General features: G+C 41.4%; 1 protein-coding gene across 1 annotated transcript in view; it reads right to left on the reverse strand.

The window, feature by feature from the left end:
• gmds (GDP-mannose 4,6-dehydratase) overlaps positions 1-23,761 on the reverse strand; it is a 156,655-nt gene that overhangs the window by 122,740 nt on the left and 10,154 nt on the right. Inside the window, exons 2-4 of the mRNA XM_041935297.1 lie at positions 21,565-21,609; positions 19,831-19,918; positions 18,946-19,055 (exon numbers count right to left, since the gene is read on the reverse strand). Coding sequence (XP_041791231.1) covers positions 18,946-19,055; positions 19,831-19,918; positions 21,565-21,609 — 243 coding nt within the window. The remainder of the gene's footprint in view (positions 1-18,945; positions 19,056-19,830; positions 19,919-21,564; positions 21,610-23,761) is intronic.

Here is a 23,761-nt window from a genome sequence, read left to right on the forward strand (position 1 = left end):
TGGCTAAACCACAAGCGCAACCTCTGGCTATCCAGCTGTTTGCTCGAGAAAATATCATTACATTCACACACACTCTCCGAGGCAGACCAGCAGGAGTTTGAAACTTACTCTGAAGTCACAAATACGGCCAAATTGTGCTCTCTCAGTATAAGGTCTGACAAAGCCTTGTTCGCCATGTCAAAAAAGCCGAACTGTACATTTGGTACATCCTGGAGGTGGCGAAAGTGGAAACCGTTAATACAAGAGGTCGATAAACAGGCTACGGTAAATAAAATAGGTAGCACACAGGGCCTGGTGTGTGGTGCCCCCCAGTGGCAGTATCAAACAAGATACACCAAAGCATGTCATCATAATCGCCTAACAATTCTACGCACCGCTTTAACGAGTGGAGGTGTAGAAACCATGCATCTATCAGCACTGTCAACCGTTTCTGCAGAACCTGTTCTTGATTTTAGGTTGCCGTCCTCTCGTCTTTTCCCTGAAAGCCCACCAGCACTCACCACAGGGGGAAGGTGGTGGTATTTATGCTACCTACAGGACAGTGGCAAAAATAGGATTGTGCATCACATATGGAGCTCTGGTCATTCTCACACCCAGTCAATAGGGCCAGCGTACTCGCTCAATGTTTGACTGTCATGTAAATTTAAGATTTTATCCTGTCTGGGAACTGCTTGATGCTAACTAGCCATTTGGCTAAATCAGGCTAAAACATATACATTACAACAGTGTCAATTAATGTTCACTGCTTATTTAAGCTTGCTTCCAGGTTATCTTTTGACAATTTGTCCTTAAATGGCTTTTCTCTTTGGGTGCACACAATGCATATAGACAAACATCGACATCCACAGTGCATCAGCTGCAGTGAAACCAGAAAGACTGTGCAAACTGTCAGTGTCTCCTGAAACTTCTGAAACGGTGGATTCCTTTCAAATGTTACTAAGAATGTTCAGTGCAAATGCACTAATCTCAAAAATAAAATAGTGCGAGTGTCTCATCTCATCCCTCACATACACCAGTCCATTGTGCGCCACTAAACTCTGTGTTTCTTTCAAACCCGTCCTTTGAGAGTGCAGGTATGTTATCAGGTAGCAGAATGTTTATCCTGAAAAAATAAATAAATAAAAATACGTTGCACTTTGCGATGTCACAGGTTTATCTTAGATTTGGCACAAATCAGTGGTACCACGCTGAAACAACCATAAACGTAGACAAGAGTCCACACTCATATCTGGTGTCCCCCTTGTTTATCTTTTCTCTGTCCTCACCTCTTCTCCACTCCTCCACCACAGCAGCCGGAGCAACACAGCTCTCCCCTCTCAGACATCTGCCTTCCCGGCGAGGCTGACCACAGCCCGTCCAGCCGGGGTCGCCTTACCCGTTTACCGCGTGGGAGCGGATACAGACTCAAGCTCACAGAGACCCATTCAAAGCCTCGCATATGAAATCTCTTCCTCTGCAGTGATACCTTACACTTCATCTGCATATTCACATATTCAGAACCCGGTGTTCACTTCCTGCCTTTGCGAGATAGAGGGAAAACTGGGCACAGACAGAGCTGATGTGTTTTTATTCACTTTCAAAGGGTTTTTGTCATTGGATGTTGGAAACCAACCAAGGGACAGCAGAACCTCTCACACAACCTCCTCAGACTAGACAGGCATCAGGCATGAGACAAGCCTTGGTAGGAATCAAAATTATGTTTATAGTTATGACAGGAACTCAATCAAAACTAGACTGATATTTCTAAGGAAGAGAGTGAGCCAAACAATTAATCAAACCTATTCATCTTAGACAGCGATCTGTTTTGGAGCAAGCAATAAGAAAGAAAAAAAAATCCATTGCAACTGTAACTGCCATTTGAGGAATTTTGCTGAGACCTGCCCATCACGTAGCTGTCACGGATCATCTCTCAATCCGACAGCAAGTGTCAACAGACACATACATGGAAAAATGAGAGCTGTTATTGTGTGACAATCTCCCAGTGCGGTTACATTTGTAAGCAAACAACAACATACCAAAATGACACTCCTGGTGCTCTGCCAAGGCAGCCCTGGCAGCTGCTCCTCTCAGCTAATCACTCGCTCATTGAGTTTGATGATTTTTTTATAACCCTTTCTGCTGCTGTCTGTGTGCGGAAAACACTGTCTGAGTCAAACATGGGTTTGACTAAGAGACGACAATAGTCCTGGCTTGAGCCTAGTCTTCAACTAACTGATCTGACTTCTTGAAGGAAGATTAAACTTTCTCCAGGACTAAATAAAGGCTTTAAGTTGTTACATGGCTACATGGTAAATTTCACAGACTGTTGGAGCACGTACAAAAATGAAATGCAGCGGAGACTTTTTGCCTGCTGGAGCCCAGACTCCCATTATTCTCAAAAAAACAGAAACGCCTTCTCTCCAAGTGCTGGTCAGTTGAAATTTTTTGGTTTTGTGTGCGTGAATGTTCTTTTTTCTGCTCCCATTGTTTTGTCAGCTTTTATTTCTTCAATTCCACTAAGTAAGGAGCTTTTCTGAGGTCTGTTCCAACATTAATGAAAACCTTCAAGCCAGTGTCGTGTGCCCGTACACTCACGAAAGAGGAATAACAACATAGAGCTCACATTTACAAAGCTATTGTTGATAATCAAGTTTTGATTTTTATTACTGACTGATTCAATGTAGATCGATAAATCTGCACAAAGGGCGGAAGAATGTTGTAAACTAAAATGCAGACATGCAACATGTTTGCTTGAAATGAAGCCTGCAGCACTGAACGCCAATTTCAAAATGCTTTAGATGCATCAATAATAACAAATCTACTCTTTAATAGTATGTTAGTTTATGTAAGTTTTATAGTATGGAGCTCCCAATATTTATGAGCTAGTTTGAAATTTGTCTTCACAACACATTCTGCTTCCTTCCTTCCTGTCTTGCACTTTTGTTTGTTAATTTTTGTCCTTTGATTTTTGTTTTAATTGCAAAAATCTAAGCATTATTGCTTAAGTGCCTTAAATACGTGGCTTCTCTTAATATTATTATAAACATTTATATCACTCACTTTGTGCATGACATGATAAAATATTTTTTTTCCAGAAACCCCAGCCTCTTTTTTTTTTTAACTCTTTCAAATATATATATTTAATCAAAAATGTCCTTCAAGACCCACTGTTGTGTTTTGTAGTACTGTGCCACAGTATGTGTGATTAGTTTCTGAATGCTGCTTGTAGTTTAAAGAGTCACACAGATTCATCATTTTCAACAAAGCAATTTCTTACCGTGTCTAAGTGCAGCGTAATGACAGTATCAGTGTCAGGCCAATTCATTTGAGAATAACAAGACACAGAGCACTCTTTAAATTACAACAACTACAGCAACATCCAGAGCGTGATGCATAAATCTGCAGAAATAAGGAACAGTAGCGTTGAGACTTCACATGTGGTTATGATGGGCCATATTTTCTTACTCAACCCACAAGTCAAAGTCAATAAATGAGAAGAGAACCAACTCTAACCATAAAACAGCCCTGCAACAATACAGTTACCCACGGCTAACTCTGTGTAACACCGTGTGTGTGTGTGTGTCGCTGCGTCCCTCCCCGGGGCAGCGAGGTGCTGACTGACACTCTGGTAATGCCTTCGTGTTTCTTAAACCTGAGCAGGGTCCACACACACTGAATGAACACACGTCGCTGAGAGAAGCGTCTGGCTCTGAGGTGCTCGCTCTCAGGGCCTAGGCTGCCAAAGCGATGCAAGTTAAGACACAATCCAGAGCAACACAAGATGCTGCAACAGACTTCAAAACTGTCCTGCACCAGCAGGCATCAGCAGCTGTGCAGGGTTCACACTGCGCCTTATAAATATCTGTATCTTCAGCGGGCTATGAGGTTATTGTTTTTTAAATAACTGCATGCTAGTTACTTGATAGCTCTACCCCATTGTTAGTGTAATTGAAAGGACAAGAAATAAATTCAGTGTTGCTGCAGAATCATCCTGCTCATTGTCAACACAGTAAAACCTAGGCAGCATACAAGAGTGCAAAAAAAAAAAACGCAAACATCTGCATAACTGAATGCAACACAAAGCAAAAGCATTGAAATTAAAAATGCCTTTTGTTTAGAGTGTCAGAGAGGCACTGATTCAAGTCTATGGTATTTTAAAAGGCTGTAGCTCAGGGCAGTGAACCTCATATTATAAAGGTGTTCCTTTTATTCTGACCACCCATGCAACTGAATCATATCAGTAAAGCACGTTTCAAAAGGATTTAATGCACCAGTCTAATAATAACATAACAAACATATTGCCTAAAAACTTCATGGACTAAATGATTCAACAATAAATAAGTTAATGATGGAGATGCTGACCTAGAGTTGATGATAATATGGTTATTACACATTTACAATAGCAGAAAAGTTACACCTCTGGAAACTGTTGAATGTTGTGTTTTTTATCACGGTGTGTTATAATGTGTAGGTTTCTTGAGCAGGTTTTAGCTCTGCCTCCAGACTTTTATCCAGCATATATTTACAGCGGCGTACACTGAGAACATTTTGGCCTAGATATTCACACTGTCAGAGTTCTATAATATCATTGTATCACACATGAAAGGCAGGGTATTGAACCTCAGTGCCTCGCTGTTGCCAACCAAAGTATATAGCATGCAATCTCAGAAATATTTAAGTACAGAAAGCATGTGTGCACCTGTCTGATCTAATTATTAATCTTGTTTACTTATTCGTAAACCAATATTTCCTGAATTTCAGACAGGATTTTGCACATCAGCACACAAAACAGCAGAGTGACTTTTAAACAGTTAACACAAAAGAAGAGTTATGGGCTTGAAATAACTTTGATATATTCCCACCACAGTGTCTCCACATGCTGAACTGGCTGCGTTTCGACTCCACAGACACACAGACAGCATCACACCTGTGAATGATGGTGGTGGAGGTTCTGGCGAGAGCCACTGTGTTTTTGTTCAAGTTCCACAGTTTACAGCCTCGCTGCCTGAGGCACGACAGTTTAATTTGAGTATAATAAGATCAGCACGACAGATTGGTTTCTCTGCACCGGGCGGGACGCTTGACTTTTATTACAACAGGCATCACTTGGAGACTATTATTGTAAACGTTTAGCTGTGGTGGTGGCCTGCACTGGCCACACATGTATAAACACACTGAGCTTAGATTACCGAGCCCGCTCATCGCCAGAGCAGATATTACCATACCAGTGGCACGGAGACAGAGGAAAGATTTAGCATGAGAGGCTCAAAGTCCCAGGTGTGTGCATGTGTGTGTGTGTGTGTGTGTGTGTGTGTGTGTCTGTGTGTGTCTGTGTGTGTAATGGTCGTCACTGTCAAAATGACTGGCTGGACAGGGGAAAGTGTGAATGCTGCCCTGGCCAGTGTTTGTGTATCTATGGGTTTTTTCCCCCCCTGTCATTATGCTCGTAATGTGGGGAAGGAATGCTTGGGGGAACTGTTAAGAATGTCAGGGGACCCTCCAGCTTCGCAGCTAAGCTACAGCTAGACCCTGACACCCCAATTATGAAGAGTTCACCTACAGCAGAGAGAGAAAGAGAAAGAGAGACGCATTTGTACGTAGACACACATGTGGAGCACGTACACAAAAAAAAACCCCACAACACCCACTCTTCCTTGTGTCATTTCTTGCTTAACTCTCTGTAATTGTTTTGTGTGTGTGTGTGTGTGTGTGTGTGTGTGTGTGTGTGTGTGTGTGTGTGTGTGTGTGTGTGTGTGGAGAGCAGAGAAAAGTAAACAGTGGAGTGTTTTCTTTGGAGTTTGCCCACACTGCACACACAGACAGAGCAGAGCAGGGATGATCTCCTGACTAATCGCGTTCTGTTCTCTGTGAGGTATCGTCACCCACTCACCCGCCTTGCCCCCTCCCTCCCTCCTCCTCCTCCTCGTCCTTGTCGTCACCCTCGCCATCGCCGTCACACATGGGACACGCTGGGCTGCAAACGTACACTCAAGGCGCCACAAACGGCTGCACACAAACGCAGGCGTATGCGCCGACACATTTAGCAATACACACCCACACACGTACAAATATCACTCATATCTCAGGGTCACTTACTGCAGCTTGAGCATGTCTGCGATGCGCCACCCGCTAAGAGGGCACTTTCAAAAGTGATTTACACGGCTGAGAGGGGGCCCGCCACGCTTTCATCCTTAAGAAAACAGCTCGGAGATCTTTTTGACTTCAGAATGGTTTTCTGCTCATTCGTGGCTCAGCAACAGTTTTTTGTTTTCCAAAACCGACATCTACAGCTGAAAATTACTCAACTCATTAATTATTAGAATAATTTATTCATTATTAAGGGAACTATGGCAAATGCATTGGTTCCAGCCACTCAAGTGTGAGGATCTGCTGTGTTTCTGTGTTTTATACCATCATAGATTCAATATCTTTGAGTTTTGGTCTGTTTATGAATAAAACAAGCAATCTGAAGCATCTTGGGCTGTAGGAACTTCATTACTGGGCAATAGTTTCTGACACTTTATGAAATAATTTTAATCTGAATTACAGCTTTAGCACAGGCTAATGATAAGGCAGGCCAATACTTGACAGTATTAGCTTGTAACAGATATATCAGCATATATGTCTGTCAATAAGAAACAAGAAATTAACAAAATTTCTCTCAAAATCCTCATCAAAAATGTCATATATATATATATATATATATATATATATATATATATATATATATATATATATATATATATAAATATCTGAGTTTTAACTCTTAAATATCAATATAGTGTTGGCCTCAAAAATCGAGTACTGGTACATTATTACAGTAAAAACAATCATTTGATGAAGGAATAATCGTTGGCTGCAGCCCCACAGATAACCTCAATTTAGTTTCTCTTTATGTTAAATGACTACACCACCGTTGGCTGATTTATGTGATAATGATGACCAGGTTGGATTCAAATAAAAACAAATACAGGAATCTGTCTGCAGGATGAGCTCAGGGAGGCCGAGAGGTTACACGCTGTAAGTCAACAGTTGGAAGTTGGCGGCCTCTTGACAGTTCAGCGCTCCTCTGCCTCACATGTCCGTCAGCCTCACCCCGCCTGTCCGTCCGCCTAACCTGCCCCACCAGACGCCAGCACTGGTGATTGATGGTGCCGAGGAAAGCTGAAAACCATTCTTCTCAGTGACAGACTCAACGTTCCCAAAGAGCAGAGCCATTCATCACGCTTTGCTACCAGCTTCTCACGCTGTGGGTACCTGCGCTAATGATGATAATAAGGAGTAATCACAATCTTAACAACAATCCTACGGCAGCCTGCGCGCAAGGACTTACACTCTCATACACACGTTTTAGACCTTTAAAAGATCCCGAGACACTTAAAAAGTCTGTTTGAACAAATTTTCCACTGGAGCTAAGACGGAAAAAGTGAGCGGCAAATCGGCCGAGACAGGAAGGCAGAGAGAAACAATGAACGAGCGCTGATAGTTTGATTAATGATCATTTTTTCTGTTTGCCACTCATGCACCTGGCAGCACCGAGCTGGCAGAAGGTCCTGGTGTACGGGCCATGTGTGTGAACACACACACATCCCTCCTGATTCATACACACTCAGAGACATAGGTCAATAACAGCTAAGCTATAGAGAAGGACATTTTATATGTTTAAAACATTTTAATGGACTGGAGCACATTGGAGCCATTTTCCACTGGTAAATAGCTCCAATATATCAGACTTGGCATTCATTAATATGGAGGTGGCTAAATACCAAACAAACATGGGCATCTGATGTCAAGCAACGTCAATCATTCAATACTGTTACACTGACAATGCATGAGATTTTAATTCTTCAACTGTCAAATGACGCTTGCAAGGTGTTAACATGGGAAACCAGAAGAGAGGAGGCTGTTATAGCAGCATATCGGTGCCCGTGGATTTGAATGGACATGTTAGCAATCACATGAGGGTGTAATGTTGTGTTCTAACTTCACATTTCTAACTTATGTATATGATTTCCTTAAAATATTAAGTTTCTACATAATGTACATTGTGCTCTTGTGAGTATTATGTATATTTTGGGCTTTTTTTTGGTCTCATTTAGCCCTTTAAAGAGTTGTTTTTGAAAGGTGCTATATACAGTTAATGATACAGCTACAACTAAATAATAAAATTGGAATAATAAATAATAAATTAATAAGATATGAGAAACAAAAACACAGACTGATAATTAGCAGTAGCCTTTTTTAATTTCTACTATTTGTATTTCATTAAGCTGTCAAATATTCTTGTGTGTATTACAGGGCCACAGCAGGTGATTCATGAGAGAATCTGCTGGGCAAATTCTTTCCAGTGTGTTCAGATCCAGAAAAAAGGAAAGGTTTTTGATCAGACATTCAAACTGACTCACTAGGAAATATCTGTGCTGGCCATCCAGTTAAAGCTGCGGTTTTTATCATTAAAAGCTCAATTATAATTTTGTCCAACTGCCTAAAATATCAGCTCTTGGAGTCAAAACAAAGCAATCTGAAGAGAGTGCATCATCGAGCAGCTGTGCATCGCTGTTTATTGTACCTGAACATCCCACTCTCTCTGTCTCCGAGAATAAAGGTCTGTTTGTTTGGCTGACAGGAGACAAGGTAAGAGTGGCCCAACCCTTCATACAGGTATGACAGCCTGATTTAGAGCTTCAATTAAAACACACAGGCAAAGGCAGCAGTCTACACACACAAAGCAGCTACAGATTAAAAAAATATCCACTCTGTACAATAACACCTTCACTGAGTCACAGAAAGACTAAAACAATTACACTCATCTAGATAAGTATCTAATGTTGTAACTCATCCACCTCTCGCCCACTTCTCATCTCGTCTCTGCCCTCGATTCAAACTCTGCCTCTCCTTGTTTTTCTTCCCTGATCATCATTCCATGATGTGATCCAAACAAGTGAGATCATAGCTCATTACGGCGGGCTTTTGTAAATAGATTGCAATCCTCAAATTACCCAACAGATTTCATGTCCTCCGCACGCGGAAAACATGGAGTATATCCACATATGCTCTAAAATAATAAAGGGAATGTTGCCTTTTGGAATGATTACAGATTGTGACACTCTTGAAAGGGAATTTACAGATTGTGAAATAACAATTACACTGCCGTTTTTGGGGCTCTGCCTTTCAGCTCTAATTGGAACTTAGCATCATCATTTTCCTTTCGAAATAGAAACAAGAGCTTCTGAGCTGCAGATCCAACTGCTGGCTACGCTCTGAAGAAAAACTCCAAACAAACGGCTGAATTACACAAACATGCCATTAGCAGGGGAAGTGTTGGTGTGTGTGTGTGTGTGTGTGTGTGTGTGTCTGTGAGGGTGTGAACGAACACACAGCAGAGAGTGGGCAGCAGCAGTCAGGACGTGTTCGCAGATTAGCAACAATGTTTACTATGAGTAATGAGCTTATGTCACTTATGGAAGAACTGAGCGAGGCTGCATCTTTTCACTGTGTGTCAGAGGCAGAGTGGGTGTTTGAGTGCAATTAAGAGGCTGCACTGATGACAGAAGAAGGAGATATTATGACTGATTTACCTCATGAAATAATAAGAACGTCTAGGTGGCGTTTAGCAGCCAAACAGGTGAGAACAGACCAAATAAAAGCACAGATCTGTTGATGCATCTTCCCTTAGCCTTTCTGCTTGTGGGTATGTTTACAGTCAGTGAGTCTGCACACAAAACCCTTTGTACACTGATATAATGTCTGTGTAAACACCACTATGTGTGCACACAAGAGTAAAATACCAATACTGATAAATCTCTTTGTCAACTGAGCTGTGTGTCTCTCTGTTCATTGTGTAAACTCAGTGTGACTGAACATTATGTTGCCTTTGCACAGGTATTTTTATCACAGGTGCGGTTTACCCTCCCTTTACTGGAAGCACTATCAGCAATGCTAGTTGCTAACTGATGCTAAAGGCAAACAAATGGCACACAGCGTGGGCATCAATCTTCTTTCCAACTCAGACTGCAGATATGTTTTTTCTGGGTTCAGCTGCCTCAATATTACAGCAGCAGTTGAAGCATAAGAGGCCATCAGTGAAGCCACAACGTCAATACACCAAAACCGAAGCCTGCAGTGAGTGACTATATTAAGTCGTGCAGAGAATAGCTAAATCATTCAAAATACGGAAATAAACTGAAATATCAAGGCAAACATGTTGAAACTATGGCAGATGTTCTCATTTTACCATAATAAACAACCAAATATGCAGGCTGACGGAGTGGAAAGTATCTGTGATGGTTGTTCAATTAAAGTGAAGGATTTTTTATTATCTAACAATCTAATCTGATTTGTCCCAGTTTATCTGAATTCTGAATTTTTTAATCCTATTTAGTGTGGACATTCCTCCTCCTCCATTAGCTAATGAAAAATCGTTTAAACCATGACATGCCTTATTCACTGATCATACAACCACCAGAGCTCCAGATAAATCATTACAGAACATCCAGTATGAAGCTGATTATTATTGCCAAACGTCTCCCTAGAGGACATAGCAACAGGAAGATTGATGAGCTTGATAAATATTTAGTGTAATCCCTGGTTACCGTCTTCCCACTTCAGCTCTTCCCTCCGACTAACTACACTGAACTCATTAAGCGCGCGATCCCAGCTTTGCCTGTTTGTTGTGGTAAGTATCGCACCAACAAACCTGCTACAGGCTACTGTCAATCACTACCAGGGGTAAAAATGGAATTAACAGCACAAGGTGAAAGGGAGAGAGAATGTGATGTAGCAGAAGAAGACACAGTGAGAAGAGCTAAAATCCAACAATTTCTTCTAATAGTTTCTGCAGTGGCACCATTTTATCTCTTCTGATCTCCTGTCTATAGCTTTTCAATCATTTCTTCCTCTTGTTTCTGCTGTGTCTTTCTACTTTTTACTCATTTGGCTGGGCACTAACTAAAGACCTGTACTGAACCATCCATCTGTAGAGGAGCTGAATGTTTGAGACCCAAATTGTGAAACAAGCCAGTTATAGTTTTACAGAGCCCAATGCAGAAAACTCAAAATCAGTCCAAAACCTGAATATTCAGCTTACTGTCACACGTGACAAAGAAAAGGAGCAAACGAACAAAACTGAGAGGCTGGAACCACAGAAGCTGTTTTGTGTGAAAAATAAAAATGAAACATAATCCGTTGCGTCAGTCGACTATATTAATTAATCAACTAATTATTTCCATGTTCTTATCCCGAGTAAGGATTGTTTTTATTATTGAAAACAACAAAACATTTATCACATGTTCCCAGAGAACAAAGTGAAGTTCTTAACTAAACTGTTTTGTCCAACCAGCAGTTCAAAATTCCAAAATACTCAGGTTGCATGAGAAAAGCTGCAAATTCACACACACAGCTGAAACTTGCAAATCTTTGGTTTATTCGCGTGCAATGATTGATCAATAAATAATGATTAGAAAATTGTGATTATTTGTAATTCTGTTGTTCTGTTACACCTGTAATGCAGTTTCAAATACAAATTATATATATATATATATATATATATATATATACATACATATATGTGTGTGTGTGTGCGTGTGTGTGTGTGTTTTCTTAATCATCAAAAATTATACTAGGAAACAAGTTTGAAAAAAACTGCTTGGCTTTTGATTAAGTAGAGATAAACCTTTTCATCTTTAAAGTGCTCAGAATGAAATGTGTGGATTACTTAATAACTATTTTATAACTTTTATAACTAATATTACTAATACTAAAATAATAATAATAATAATAATAATAATTGATTAATTATAATGAAGTTGAAATTCAAGTACATTTTATTTCCCAGACCTGACTGGGACCCGGTACTATCTAGTACCTGACTACAGTCCTGGCTGAAACCATCAGGGGAGTCGTCCACAGTGGCTCACTGCCGCCATCTATTAATCACAGGTGAAACTACATCTGTAGCGTTTATTTTGGCTTCTGTACATCACAGAAACTAGACAGTTTGATCTGGAATATTTGGGGTTTGATTTAAGATACTGACTTAGATGCAATCATATTTAGCTTTGTGATACTATTTATTGACTGTGTGTATTTACTTAACAAACCTCAAAAAGCCCCCCCTCCCTCCTTTCCCGAACTGCATGTTTCCATGTGTTACAACCTTGCTGGAAAACAGAAAAAGAACTGACTCATGAGTGGAGCAACAAAGCACAACCACAAAACATTCCCTGACTCTGAACGAGGAAAGTGCAGACTTGTTTCTCTTGGCACTGACGAGTCTATTCTTAAGTTAAAGTTCACTTTCGACCCAGGCCGGGCAGGCTGTCTTCTATGAAGGCCTAACCTTTCAAAACAGGGATCAGCCTGCTCGGGGAGCTATTCTGACCGCTGACTACCAGGCCACCAGCGCGACACAGTCCTGTTTCTGCTCATTCAATAGGCGGGACGCATGAGAAAATGTGGCCGCTGAGATTATACTGCATCTCCGTTGAGCCAAAACCACCAGGATTCTGATTCTACAAGGCAATTTTAAAACAATGGAAAACATGGCACCTTAAATACACACAAACCGCACACATGCAGCTAATGAGTCCTCAGAGACAGAAAACACATACTTCAGTGGGGAGTACGCTAATTTGGTTCCAGCCGAGTCTTTATCCCTGTGAGATACACACGCCGCTGCAAGCGTGCCACTGAGGGCTGATTGGACGGGAGTAACGTAAACACCAATCAGAGAGTGAGTACACCCGGCCAATGGGCTGTTACAGAGACGAGGCCGCTCATCACTCACTGAGGGCTACACAAAATGTTTGCCGCTGTCCTGCAAAAAACAGGTTTCTCCAAAAGCTTTCATGATCTAAGGAAAAATCTTTGTTTGCATCAATTCACTTTTAAGATAGCTATGTTTCTCTAAAATGTCAGCCCTTTAGGAACAAAGGAGAAGTCATGTTTTAAGCCACGTGCGTTTTGCTATAGCCTAATGGTGTTTTAGTGTTTTTTAAGATTAAGAACTAGGAGAATTGTAATTTTTGGCAGACTTAGAAAAGCAGCAAAATCACTGTCACTGTACTGTGCAAGACATGCTTCTCTAAAACGCAACTTTCCATCAATTTATGAAGGAAAAAGAGTTTTTAGCTTGATTGTGACTCGTGGGATTTGTGAGGTTCTTCAAAGGTTTTATCAGTCAAACAAGTATGAGATTTGGTGCTCACACAATTATCCTCACTGTCCTGAGAAACCCATATTTCCCCAAAATGTGATAAAAACAGTCTTGTTTAAGCTTTGTGAATTTTTTTTAGATAATTTAATGGGTTTTTTTAATGTTTTATTGGCCAAGGTAGCAGGAAAATCTAGATTTATTGTTGTTGTTCAGTGAAAAACATCTCTTGAAAATATCTGAACATTTTCATGAATTTGGGTAAACAGCCTTATTTTTAGCCTCATGGTCATACATTTATGAGATAACCCAATTGGTTTAAAGACAATTTTATTAGCCTCAGGTGAATAATCTCAACCCATAAAAGAGCACTTAATGCTTCAGTTTATCTGAAACAAAAATCACCAAATTAGGGAGTACATGATTTCCACTGGAAAGCAAAGTTATGCTTTTTTGGAGCAGAATTGGCAAGTGCATAGAAATACATCTTTAACAGTTGGAGGGCCAATAAGGCAGAAAATTGTGGATGTAAACACACTACAATATCCTCTACCCACACATCACACACTGCTGGATGACACATGAGTCAAAACAACTGAATCACATTACTAACAAGTTACAAGGATTGCATAACATGCCCACAAACTGTAGTAAGGAGTGGTATTACTGCCTGTGTATGAGAGTAAACTGCTGACAGGCTGCACAATAGCCGCTTTAGGCCTATAAACGCATCAACACTCTGAGCAAACAGTACCGAGCTTTGTGGGGAAACAGGCGTGTTAAATCCTGTGTGTGTCTCTGGCGTGGGACACTCTGCAAACCCGGATGGGGGAGAGACCAAAGGCTAACAGCGAGAGAGTGAGCTGTAAGAAGATAATAGGATGATGATAAGTCCTTCTGAGGAGGAATTCGGATATGGCTAATGAAGGATATAGATGAAGGAAGTCTGTCTCCTGAATGCAATCTGCACTTTTGTCTTCAAAAGCCTTAAAAAACAATGAGGTGGAAACCTAGAGCTGCTTCATGTATACCCTCTCACCTCCCCAAACTCTTTCCACCTTCCCAGTCATGTCATTTTCCCTGTCATGAGCGAGGTGTGTTAATAATTCAGCCCGTCTCCCTGTGCGTCTGCTGTGACAGCTGCAGGTGGGAGAACTCGCACGGAGAGAGCCACGTTGAGGGGTTTTGTTCACGGCTTTCCTGTGAAGCGCTTCAGTGGGAGAACACAATGGGGTCGTGTTGAACCCTCAGATGCAGAACAGATTAACGTGAGCAGCCTGTAAGCACTTCCCCATTCGGATTCGTTGTTCATGCATATTTCACGAGTGCAGTTTCCAAAATATTCAATTCTCATTAATGTCAGAAAGATGCATAATTCATGAATTAATGCTACAGTGTTGTTTTTTCTTATTTTAGGAAATTGAGCTCTCTTTTTCTATTTGGATTTTTTAAAGAACAAAGACATTAAATCCATCCATATGTTCCTGGTGATTCTTATTTTTAGCACATCCTGTTATGAGCTTAGAATACACTATATGAAGTAAGACACATTCCATTTTCCAATTTGGAGACCCCCCCAAATGAGGAGTTTTGACCAGTCAAGTCTCTTTTGGTCACTGAAGCCCACAAACTACACACACAACTTGCACAACTACATGAGACCCAACTGACCCCAAACCTGTCACTCAAACTTGCATTCCTGAAGGTTTCTGACCAGAAAAAGCAACAAGACACAGACAAAGTTCTGGATGAAGCTGGGACTGTGAAAACAGGCTGGCTTGTACGTCTCGCAGAGCAAACTGGGACTGACAAACTTTGCAGTTTTCTGCTAGGTAAGCAGAGCGCTTCCTACCATGTAGCACCTAAACAAAATTATTCGTTTTTGGTATTAGATTAGAAATAGATCAGCTTTAAAATGGTCACTGTGCGAGAATACAGCCAATAGTGTAGCTATAGCATCTTTGTCTCCTTGCTTTTGCTTTGGCTCATAAAAGTGTGAATTTGATTATTTTTTGCTGAACCGATGACAATTAGTAAAACTAACAAGCACAAATTCCAAGAGGAACTGATGTATTTAACTTTACCTCAGTGTCTCCTATCATCAATTCACCACCCAACATCTTCGATTCCTTTGCAAACAGTGAAGCAGTTCACTGTTTGTGCAATTAATCCCAAAGGCTTTTAAGTACATAATCGCTTTCTGGATGATGCTCATTGGCTGTAATCCATCCTCATAGTTTATACTGGTGGAGTCAGTGTGGAGCACTGTAATAAACAATTCCACAGAAACTTATAAGGAAACTACTGTCTATGTGTACTGTCTATCAAGTCTTTTAGCCATATTTCCTATGGCTTATGATAACATATTTGGAATATTGCTCTAGGGAAAGACGTCCGAGCACAAACATCCAACTGATCAACTCCTCTGCTGTTCTGTTAGAGCCACAGAGAGAAGACAGAATATCCCTTCTGTTTGCTTGTGTGCTGATCTTTTGATACTGCAGCTGGCTGCCTTTCTGGCCCTCCAGCATCCATCCACTATTCCCTGTCCACCTCCGCCCCTGCAGCATTAGAAAATAACCTTCTCTCTGTTCTCAGTGATGACTCTGTAAAACGGAAACCAGCACCCACACACACAGACACTCCAACTCAAACCAATACTACAACTAAAGCATCCTGGGGGAGTCTGATGACCACGCTGGCCTCAGAAGGGAATCCCTGTAAAACGACGGCAGCGGGGTGAGGGCTGATGGGAAGGGAGAGAGAGAGATGCTGAGCAGCCAGTGTGAGTGATCTTTTCCTCTGTGGTGGGACAGACTGGAAATTGCCCCACACCACCGCTGCCAGTAATCCAGCAGCTCAGCTGTTCAGAGCAGGCAGCATGTGGTGAAGAGCTACCAGAGCCGGGTTTATTGGTGTGGAAACAAATAAACACAGCAGAGCCGCACACAGGTACAGGGATTTTCTGTCACTCTGAGTGTGTGAGTGTGTGTGTGTGTGTGTGTGTGGCCTGAGGATGATCTTCCATGTGGGAGGTGGGAGCAGTCATGGCCTCTGACCACAAAGGATGTGGAGAGAGGAGTCATCATTTTCTCTCACTCATTCTCCCACTCTCTTTTTCTTACTTTCTATCTTCCCGCATTGCTTTTTTTTCTGTTCTCCTCTTACTTCAGTCTTAGTCGCACATTTACAGTATCGGCATGCGCTTCTCTTTATCTGTGAGCAATCCGTCTGTTTACGATCAATCAGAATCCTTCAGTCTACAAAAAATGAAACAAAGGCAAATGTTCGAAGCCTCAGTACAAAATTGTTGTAAACCTAACATCCAAAATATGACTCTTAAACCATTTTTACACTAAACACTGCATCAAATTAATCCTTAAACTTTTTTAGCTTAAAGGTTTATTTTTACATTTCCATAGATTTACTATGAGCTCGGATCTTGGGTTGCAACAAAGGATTACTTTCATTATCAATTAATATATTACTTGCAGGTTAATCATTAAAAAAAACTGCCAAAAAATGGCCATAACAATTACTTTAAGTCCATGGTTATATGTGATCTTCTTTTGTCCAACCAACAGTCCAAAACCCAAAGATATTCAGAATATGCAATAAAGCAGGGAAAAGCAGTAAATGTTCACATTGGAGAGAAATTCCAGAGAATTTCCAGATAATTTCTGACACTTTTGCTCAAAAACGATGGCAGCATCAGCAGCAGCTGGCAGCTGTTTTCAACAAACAAGCACTGATAAACCTTCCCAGCACCAAGCAACAGACAGACAAAGTTAACAACTAGTTTGGTGAAGAAACTGGAACATCTAGCAGCTAAAAAAGAAAGCGGCTACAGCTTATATTGATCAAGTGGACACAAACAGAACTACAAAGAAATGATAATGTTACTCCTTGTCTGCTTGGTGTGTTAATAAGCATCTGTTTGCTAACATTTTAGCCAAAAACACACCGAATGCTTGTCAGCCAGCTCATTTGACTTTTCTTCGGCCAAAAGGGCCAAAAATGTGATTCAAGTTACTTCATACTAATTTCGTAATGATACTGGAGAACAGTGAAACAGTTTTAGATGAAAGTGAAACCAGCATGTGTTTGGTATTTTTAATAATAACTGAGAAAAAGGATTCATATTAAAACTATAACTCAAACATTTTCTGTTATTTCCTAATCAATCAATTAATCAGCAGTTTTAGAAAAGCTTACATTACATGGGACTATTAGATGTGCGGGCTGACCTGGCCCTTCCAGTTTGACTCCGGGATTCAAAGGCTGGAATCTAACTATACTGAGCTGAATGATGAAATGATACCAAACTCATCCAAAATGTGGTTGGATTCAATGAAGAAACTACTGCTACTTAAAAGCAGTGTCTCATGTTCACATTACAAACGGCCTTATTATCTATGATCTGACTAAGCCTTTGGCTCCACATCCCACCCAAACCGCCATGGTGACGGAGGATCAGCGCTGCCTGGAGACTGTGTGTCAGATCCCACTGTGGAGGGGCAGGAGGAGGAGGGGGGGCGGCGCCGAAGGATCTCCTGGGATCACCGCGGAGCTCCAAGACAAAAGGGACATTGTGGCACTGACTGACCCATCCAAGAAAACATTACTTCCTGTCCCATCAGCTCCAGCATCCTCCGCACATGAGCTGCTCACTTCCCAGAACTGAAAGTCCCTTTTTAACATCATCTGCTGTTTAATACTCACAGCAGCACTCAGTGCTGACCATACGCAGCACCAGGAATCAAAAACAGTTCATGGTACTTGTGGAGGAAATGGTATCCACCAAGTTTCACACTGACTTGACAAATAAAAATGTTAATGGACAAGAAGCTTTTCACATTTACTGCACGCGATGGCAAAAACCCAAGCTGGGCAAAAGAAAAAATAGGTTTTAGAGGCTTGAAGCAGTGTGTCGAAGGCACACATGTTTAAGCCCATTAATTACAAACCTTGCATGCCTTAAATTACAGCTGACAAAGCATAACTGCAGTTTTTGGAACAGTTTGCTTTCCTTGCAGTCACTGGCTACAACTCATGTAGGTTGCCATGAAAATGAACTTGAACGGACATGGAAGCTGCTACTACTACTACTGCTACTACTAGCTAATCCTTCTCAAAGTTCCATTAATCCATGTTTTTTTCATTAAAGGTGAACTTAATGCATTAAATTCTGAAAAATGAATGAAAATCTGTTGGTGTGCAGAGAAGTAGGCTTACCAGACCTCTGTAGCCCACTCCTCATCTCTGCTTGAGGCTAGCCCCCGCCTTAAATAACCAAATCTTAAATTTCACACTACAGAATGTCCTTCAATGCTGCAACATGGAGAAATGTCATAACAGCCCCTGCTCAAAAGTCTCATCATGTGATGATAGAATATCTCTGAATAAAAAGTTATGTAAAATAAAAACAAATAGTTCACTGTGATGGATTACAAATCAGTTAAAACAGATCATCACCATCTGTGGTGGCACAAACAGAAACTAGTTTTATTTTGGCCATGACAACTGTATTCATTACTCATCTAGTCTAACTGCATGGTTTCAGATTCACTATGATTACAGTATGTTGTTGGAATGCATATTTGTTGTTATCAAGACTGTTATCAGCTCTTTTCCTTTGTGTGGCTCTTCAAAACAAACCCTTGCGCAGTGATTCCAGGGAATAGGAAGTAAGTTAACCGTGTTCGTCAGAGGTCGTATGGGGAAGTTGAGTTGATTCATTTGGAGAAGCGCAGTGTGTAGAAGACACAGTAAAGATGCATGAAAATCCTGGAGATGTGTGTGTGGGATCAACCTACCTTGACGTGACTCTGAGCGCCCAGGTTGTAGATCTCTGTCGGCTTCACCTGGTTGATGATCTTCACCAGACACGTGCTGTCGGTCAGGTCGCCGTAGTGCAGCTTCATGTCTGACAAAGAGTAGGGTGAACAAACGCTGTTAGCCCCACGTGCAAAACAGGACTCACTTAAAAGCAGCTGCTGTCATATTTAAAGACAAACACTAGCTCCTACAGCAATTCACACATCATGACTCAGTTTTTGACTTGTGTTTTTGAAAACTCAGCAGCTGCTGTTCTGATTGTGTCTGTGTGCTTTAAAACAGACAGATGTGAAAACTTGATGCCCCGTTGATGGACGTCAGCTTACAGCCAGCTGATTCTGGGGATAAGACAACTATGTTCTGGAGTAACTCTAATTCCTTCCTCTTTCCTCCCAAAAGATTTTTTTCCGGAAGCTGGCATGCTGTTACTGTCAATGTGAAATCTGCTACATGTGCATGATATGGAGCTTTACTGCAGTCTGGAGGAAGCGTTCTTCACTAAGGTACCAAGCTCTAATGCACATCCTCCTACAGCCTGAATATAAATATAGACTGCCTGTGTTTACACCTTCACAGTTTAATGTCTATAGGTTGGGGAGGGGACTACCAAAGAAAGGATCTGAAGTAAATTGGCATTCAGGATCTGATCTGTTGGCAGCTGCCACATTTGATGGATGAACTGTATTTTGTAACCTTCAGTTACAATGCAGACATGTAATAAAAGTGCCTCACTAACTTTCTTGTCAAAACTTGAACAAAAACAATAAAAATCTCAGGTAATATTAAATAGCCTGATAGGTAATATCTAAATTGTTATTCTCTGTGAATGAACCAGACAGCGGTGGTGTGGGCAGGATACTTACTGCCTTCAGTGTGCGTCTGTGGGTTCTGGTAAAGATGCTCAATGCGGCCCGTGTTGAAGGAGCTGGAACGACGCAAAATGCCATGAACCTGTGACAGAGGAAATGGATACAAGGAAATTTATTCATGTCAGGCTAGAAAACCATATTTTTATTATTTCACAATAATTATTTAAACCACTTGACTTTTTAACATTAACATGAGCACAAACTTTAACATACTGTATTGAAACAATACAGTATGTTTACAATTTCTTTGTTAGTGTAAATGTGTTCACACATACTTGCAAGGTGAATATGCAGTAATTCAAAACAAGGAGGTATTATAAGAAGCAGGAAATGAACTGTTATGTTAACCAAACCTGAAAGAAGCAGATTCACGTTGAACCTGTACTGTGTGTGTGTGTGTGTGTGTGTGTGTGTGTGAACAGGGTGTTATAGTCACTGGTGGAGATCCAGTTTGGAGCAGATGGTTCAGTCTTTAACACAGTTCAAAGTCGGTATTGATGATTTCATACTTTTTTTTATAAATCACACACATACTGCCAGTGGATCAGTTTTCTAAGTGAACTGGCTCTGCAGTGAGATGCAGGCTCCCACTAAACTGAGTTAAATGGGTCATAAAATCTGATCATTTTATATTGCAATACATAAAACAGACATATTTCATGTTGCCATTACTTCTCTGGCCTTAATAAAGATGTGAAATATGATATAGCGGTCTGCTTTGATTCATTGTGTTTGTGTGAAAGAGCTATGGATAGAGCAGCATTTTGTTTTTAAAAAGTTAATGTAACAATATTGTGTCTCATTGCTCCAGGTCACTGTGTTTTTAATGCTGCCTGTGATCTGTACTCCATGTTCTGAGGGGGATGTGTGAGGAAGCTCTGCTCAAGTAAGATAACAGAACCTGATCCAAGGGGAGTCCATTAGTGGGAGGACGCTGTGCCCTGACCTCACTTCCTTTATTCACTGTGCACTTCCTGCCTGCCTGCGCGCTCCTCTTTAATGCCACCCACCCCCTCCTCATGCAGCATCTCCTGCCTGGACCCAGTCCACTTCCTCTCTGCTGTCTCTGAAGCAGGCAGCAGATGGCGAAGCTGACCAGGCAGGCTGGGATGATGGTGTGTGTTTGTGTATGTGCCACTACACATCAGAGGGGAAATGAAGTCATGCAGCTACCAGAGCAGAAAAACACAATGAGCACTGCTGCAACGTGCATGAACTGTATGTGCAAATGTGTTGTATGTATAGTCATCATGTTTCAGGGGCGTGACACAACCGCTGAAGCCTTACGTAGCTTCAGTTAGTCAGAAACAGCTCGTTAACCTCTGCATGCATCGGCAGGCTGTTGACTTTTTGTGCTCCTGAAAACACATCGTGCGGCAGGTGAAAGTCTGTGACCTCACTCGTACGACCATATAATAACAACCATTTCCCTGCTAATGGTCTGACCCAGGGGTAAAAGGTGAGGGGTGAACGGGCTCAAAGCAACACAAAGGGTCTTATCAGGGTGAGGTGTGAGTCCCTGCACAAAGCTGACTGTCGAGTTACGTCAGGAGCTCCCACACACTGCTGTGGCTGGATGTAGCTTATCGTGGGAATGTCGCGCTGCTTGTGTCTGTGTTTGTTGGCATTCAGGAGTGTCTGCATTCATTTCTGTGTATGTGTGTGTCTGAGCTTTCAAAGGGCAAGTTCTTGGTACTGTTAAGTCTACAGCTTGGATTTCTCTCTCACCTCGTAGCCTTTAGCCAGTAGGAACTCAGCCAGGTAGGAACCATCCTGAAAAGATAGAAGACAGCGCCCTTTAGAACTTGTAAAACGCCATTGACAAATACACAAGTGTGTGGTACACACATATCATTTCTGCTGACACAAAACACGATAAAATATTCACCACCACAGTTATCATTGAATTAATCAAGATATCATCAAGTGTAATTGATTCACATGGTCTTAGAAGACAGACTTTGCTGTAGTTGCATTAAGTCTTTTCTAAAGTTCAAGGAGAACCAAAACTGATGCTCCACAGTGTAGCGTGAGAGCAGATACACACACAGGCAGGAGTGTACCAAATGTTGATCACTTCTATCTAGTAGGAAACTAAAACTAACAGTGGGAGAACAGGGCTTCCAAAAGGCCCAGAATATCCACATAATATTTTTAGTGAAAAAAACATAATAAAAAATAAGCTAAATATATACCTGTAAATTCTTCCCAAGGAAAAAATTGATAATGTAATAAATCGATTATGTAAAATACGCTTTGATGCAATAGCCCAAGTTATTACTTTTATTTTTAATCTGCACTATTCCTAAACCATTTGGTTGAAAGTAGATCTAAAATAATCATTTTATTCATACATTGTCCAGCCTATTTAATGAAAAAAAAAAAAGGCAAATGGTATAAAAATGGTTTGTACATGCTGGCTAATGCTCCTGCTTTTTTAGATAATAATCTCATCAATGAAATGATTCACGTTTCTTATGTGCTCAGTGACGTGTGGGAGGTCTCGAGTAAACAATGGGAAAATCTGAAACAATGCTGCTTTAAGAAAGACAAAGGAAGAAAGAAAAACAGAAAACGAGGGTCAATATTAATGTGGAGAGCTGGACAAAGATGGACAAAGAACTTTTCAATGAAGCACAAGCTGTTTCGTTGAAGAGGTAAAGCAAAGCAAACGACTAATTTTTATCATTTCATTGATGCCAAAAGATGTCCAAATGCACGGACACATCAGACGCGTCGCAGGGAACCCTCGAGGGAAACCCGCCAGGAAAGCTCTAAATGGACGAAGTACAAAAGTGGCCGGTGAAGTGATTTGTTGGAAAGTAAACCTGTATATTGTTCACTCCATGACACATTAATGGATATGAGTAGCAAAGAAAAACTCTTTTATGGTGTTGGAACACAACCTTCCTGAAACCTCCAACCTCCAGCTGAATACAGAGTACTGGGATCATTAGGTGTAACATCCACATGAATCAGGAGCCTTGGGCAGACACTGGGCCAGCGTGTGTGTGTGTGTGTGTGTGTGTGTGTGTGTGTGTGTGTGTGACCGTGTGTGCGAGCCCTGTCAATAAGGTCTTGTTCCCCTCACCCATGGTACTCCTCGTCTTTTTTCCCTGCTCAGACTTTCCGACCGCACATTCTGGAACACTCTGGAACATTCCGAACTAGTCATGGCATTCATCCCTCAATCCCCCTCACATACGTGCACACACGCAGACACACACGTGCACGCACAAGCAGACACACGTCCTCGCACGCTGCCTGCCCCATGTGTCCTCTCCAGGTCTGGAGGTAACCGTCGAGGTGGAGGGCGATGGGGAGCGGAGGAGGAAGGGTTGGAGGGAGGGCTGCAGGTTGGGGGACACCCAGGAACCTGCACTCGGCAGCGGGCGGGATTGTAATGTTCGGCTGCATTAGGGCCTGCTCCTGGAAAGACTGCACAGGTGGGCCAAGACTGACATGGGAGATTTGTCTGTAGAAGCTTTACCTCCCAAACTGACAACTACAAGATGGAAAAACTCTGGTAGTTGTTTAAAAAAAGAAAAAGCAGAGACTTTATCTCTCAGGTTGGTTCACAGTGAGTTGCATTAAAGCTGTGTTAGTCCATTTATGGCCAACAGAGCGCAGACGACAAGGAGCTGATGGACACACAGCCCTGACAGATTGCTGTTACTGTAGTTGCTTGTTTGCTGAGAACAGGGTTGATGACAACGCTGAGACTGAACCACAGACTCAATATGTTGTAAGGCCAAAACAAGACACTACATCCCATTTAGATGTCACTTCTCTGGTTGTTGATATGGCTGTTTTCAAATTTCTAGTCTGATGAATGCATCCAAGAAGGCGTTTTTTTATGTTTTGGCTCTCGTGTTCAATCATAAGAAACTGAAATCTGTGTGTTATGAGGATGAAGATTTGCTGA

This window comes from Chelmon rostratus, chromosome 4, assembly GCF_017976325.1.
Source record: "Chelmon rostratus isolate fCheRos1 chromosome 4, fCheRos1.pri, whole genome shotgun sequence".
NCBI classification, from domain to species: Eukaryota; Metazoa; Chordata; class Actinopteri; order Chaetodontiformes; family Chaetodontidae; genus Chelmon; species Chelmon rostratus.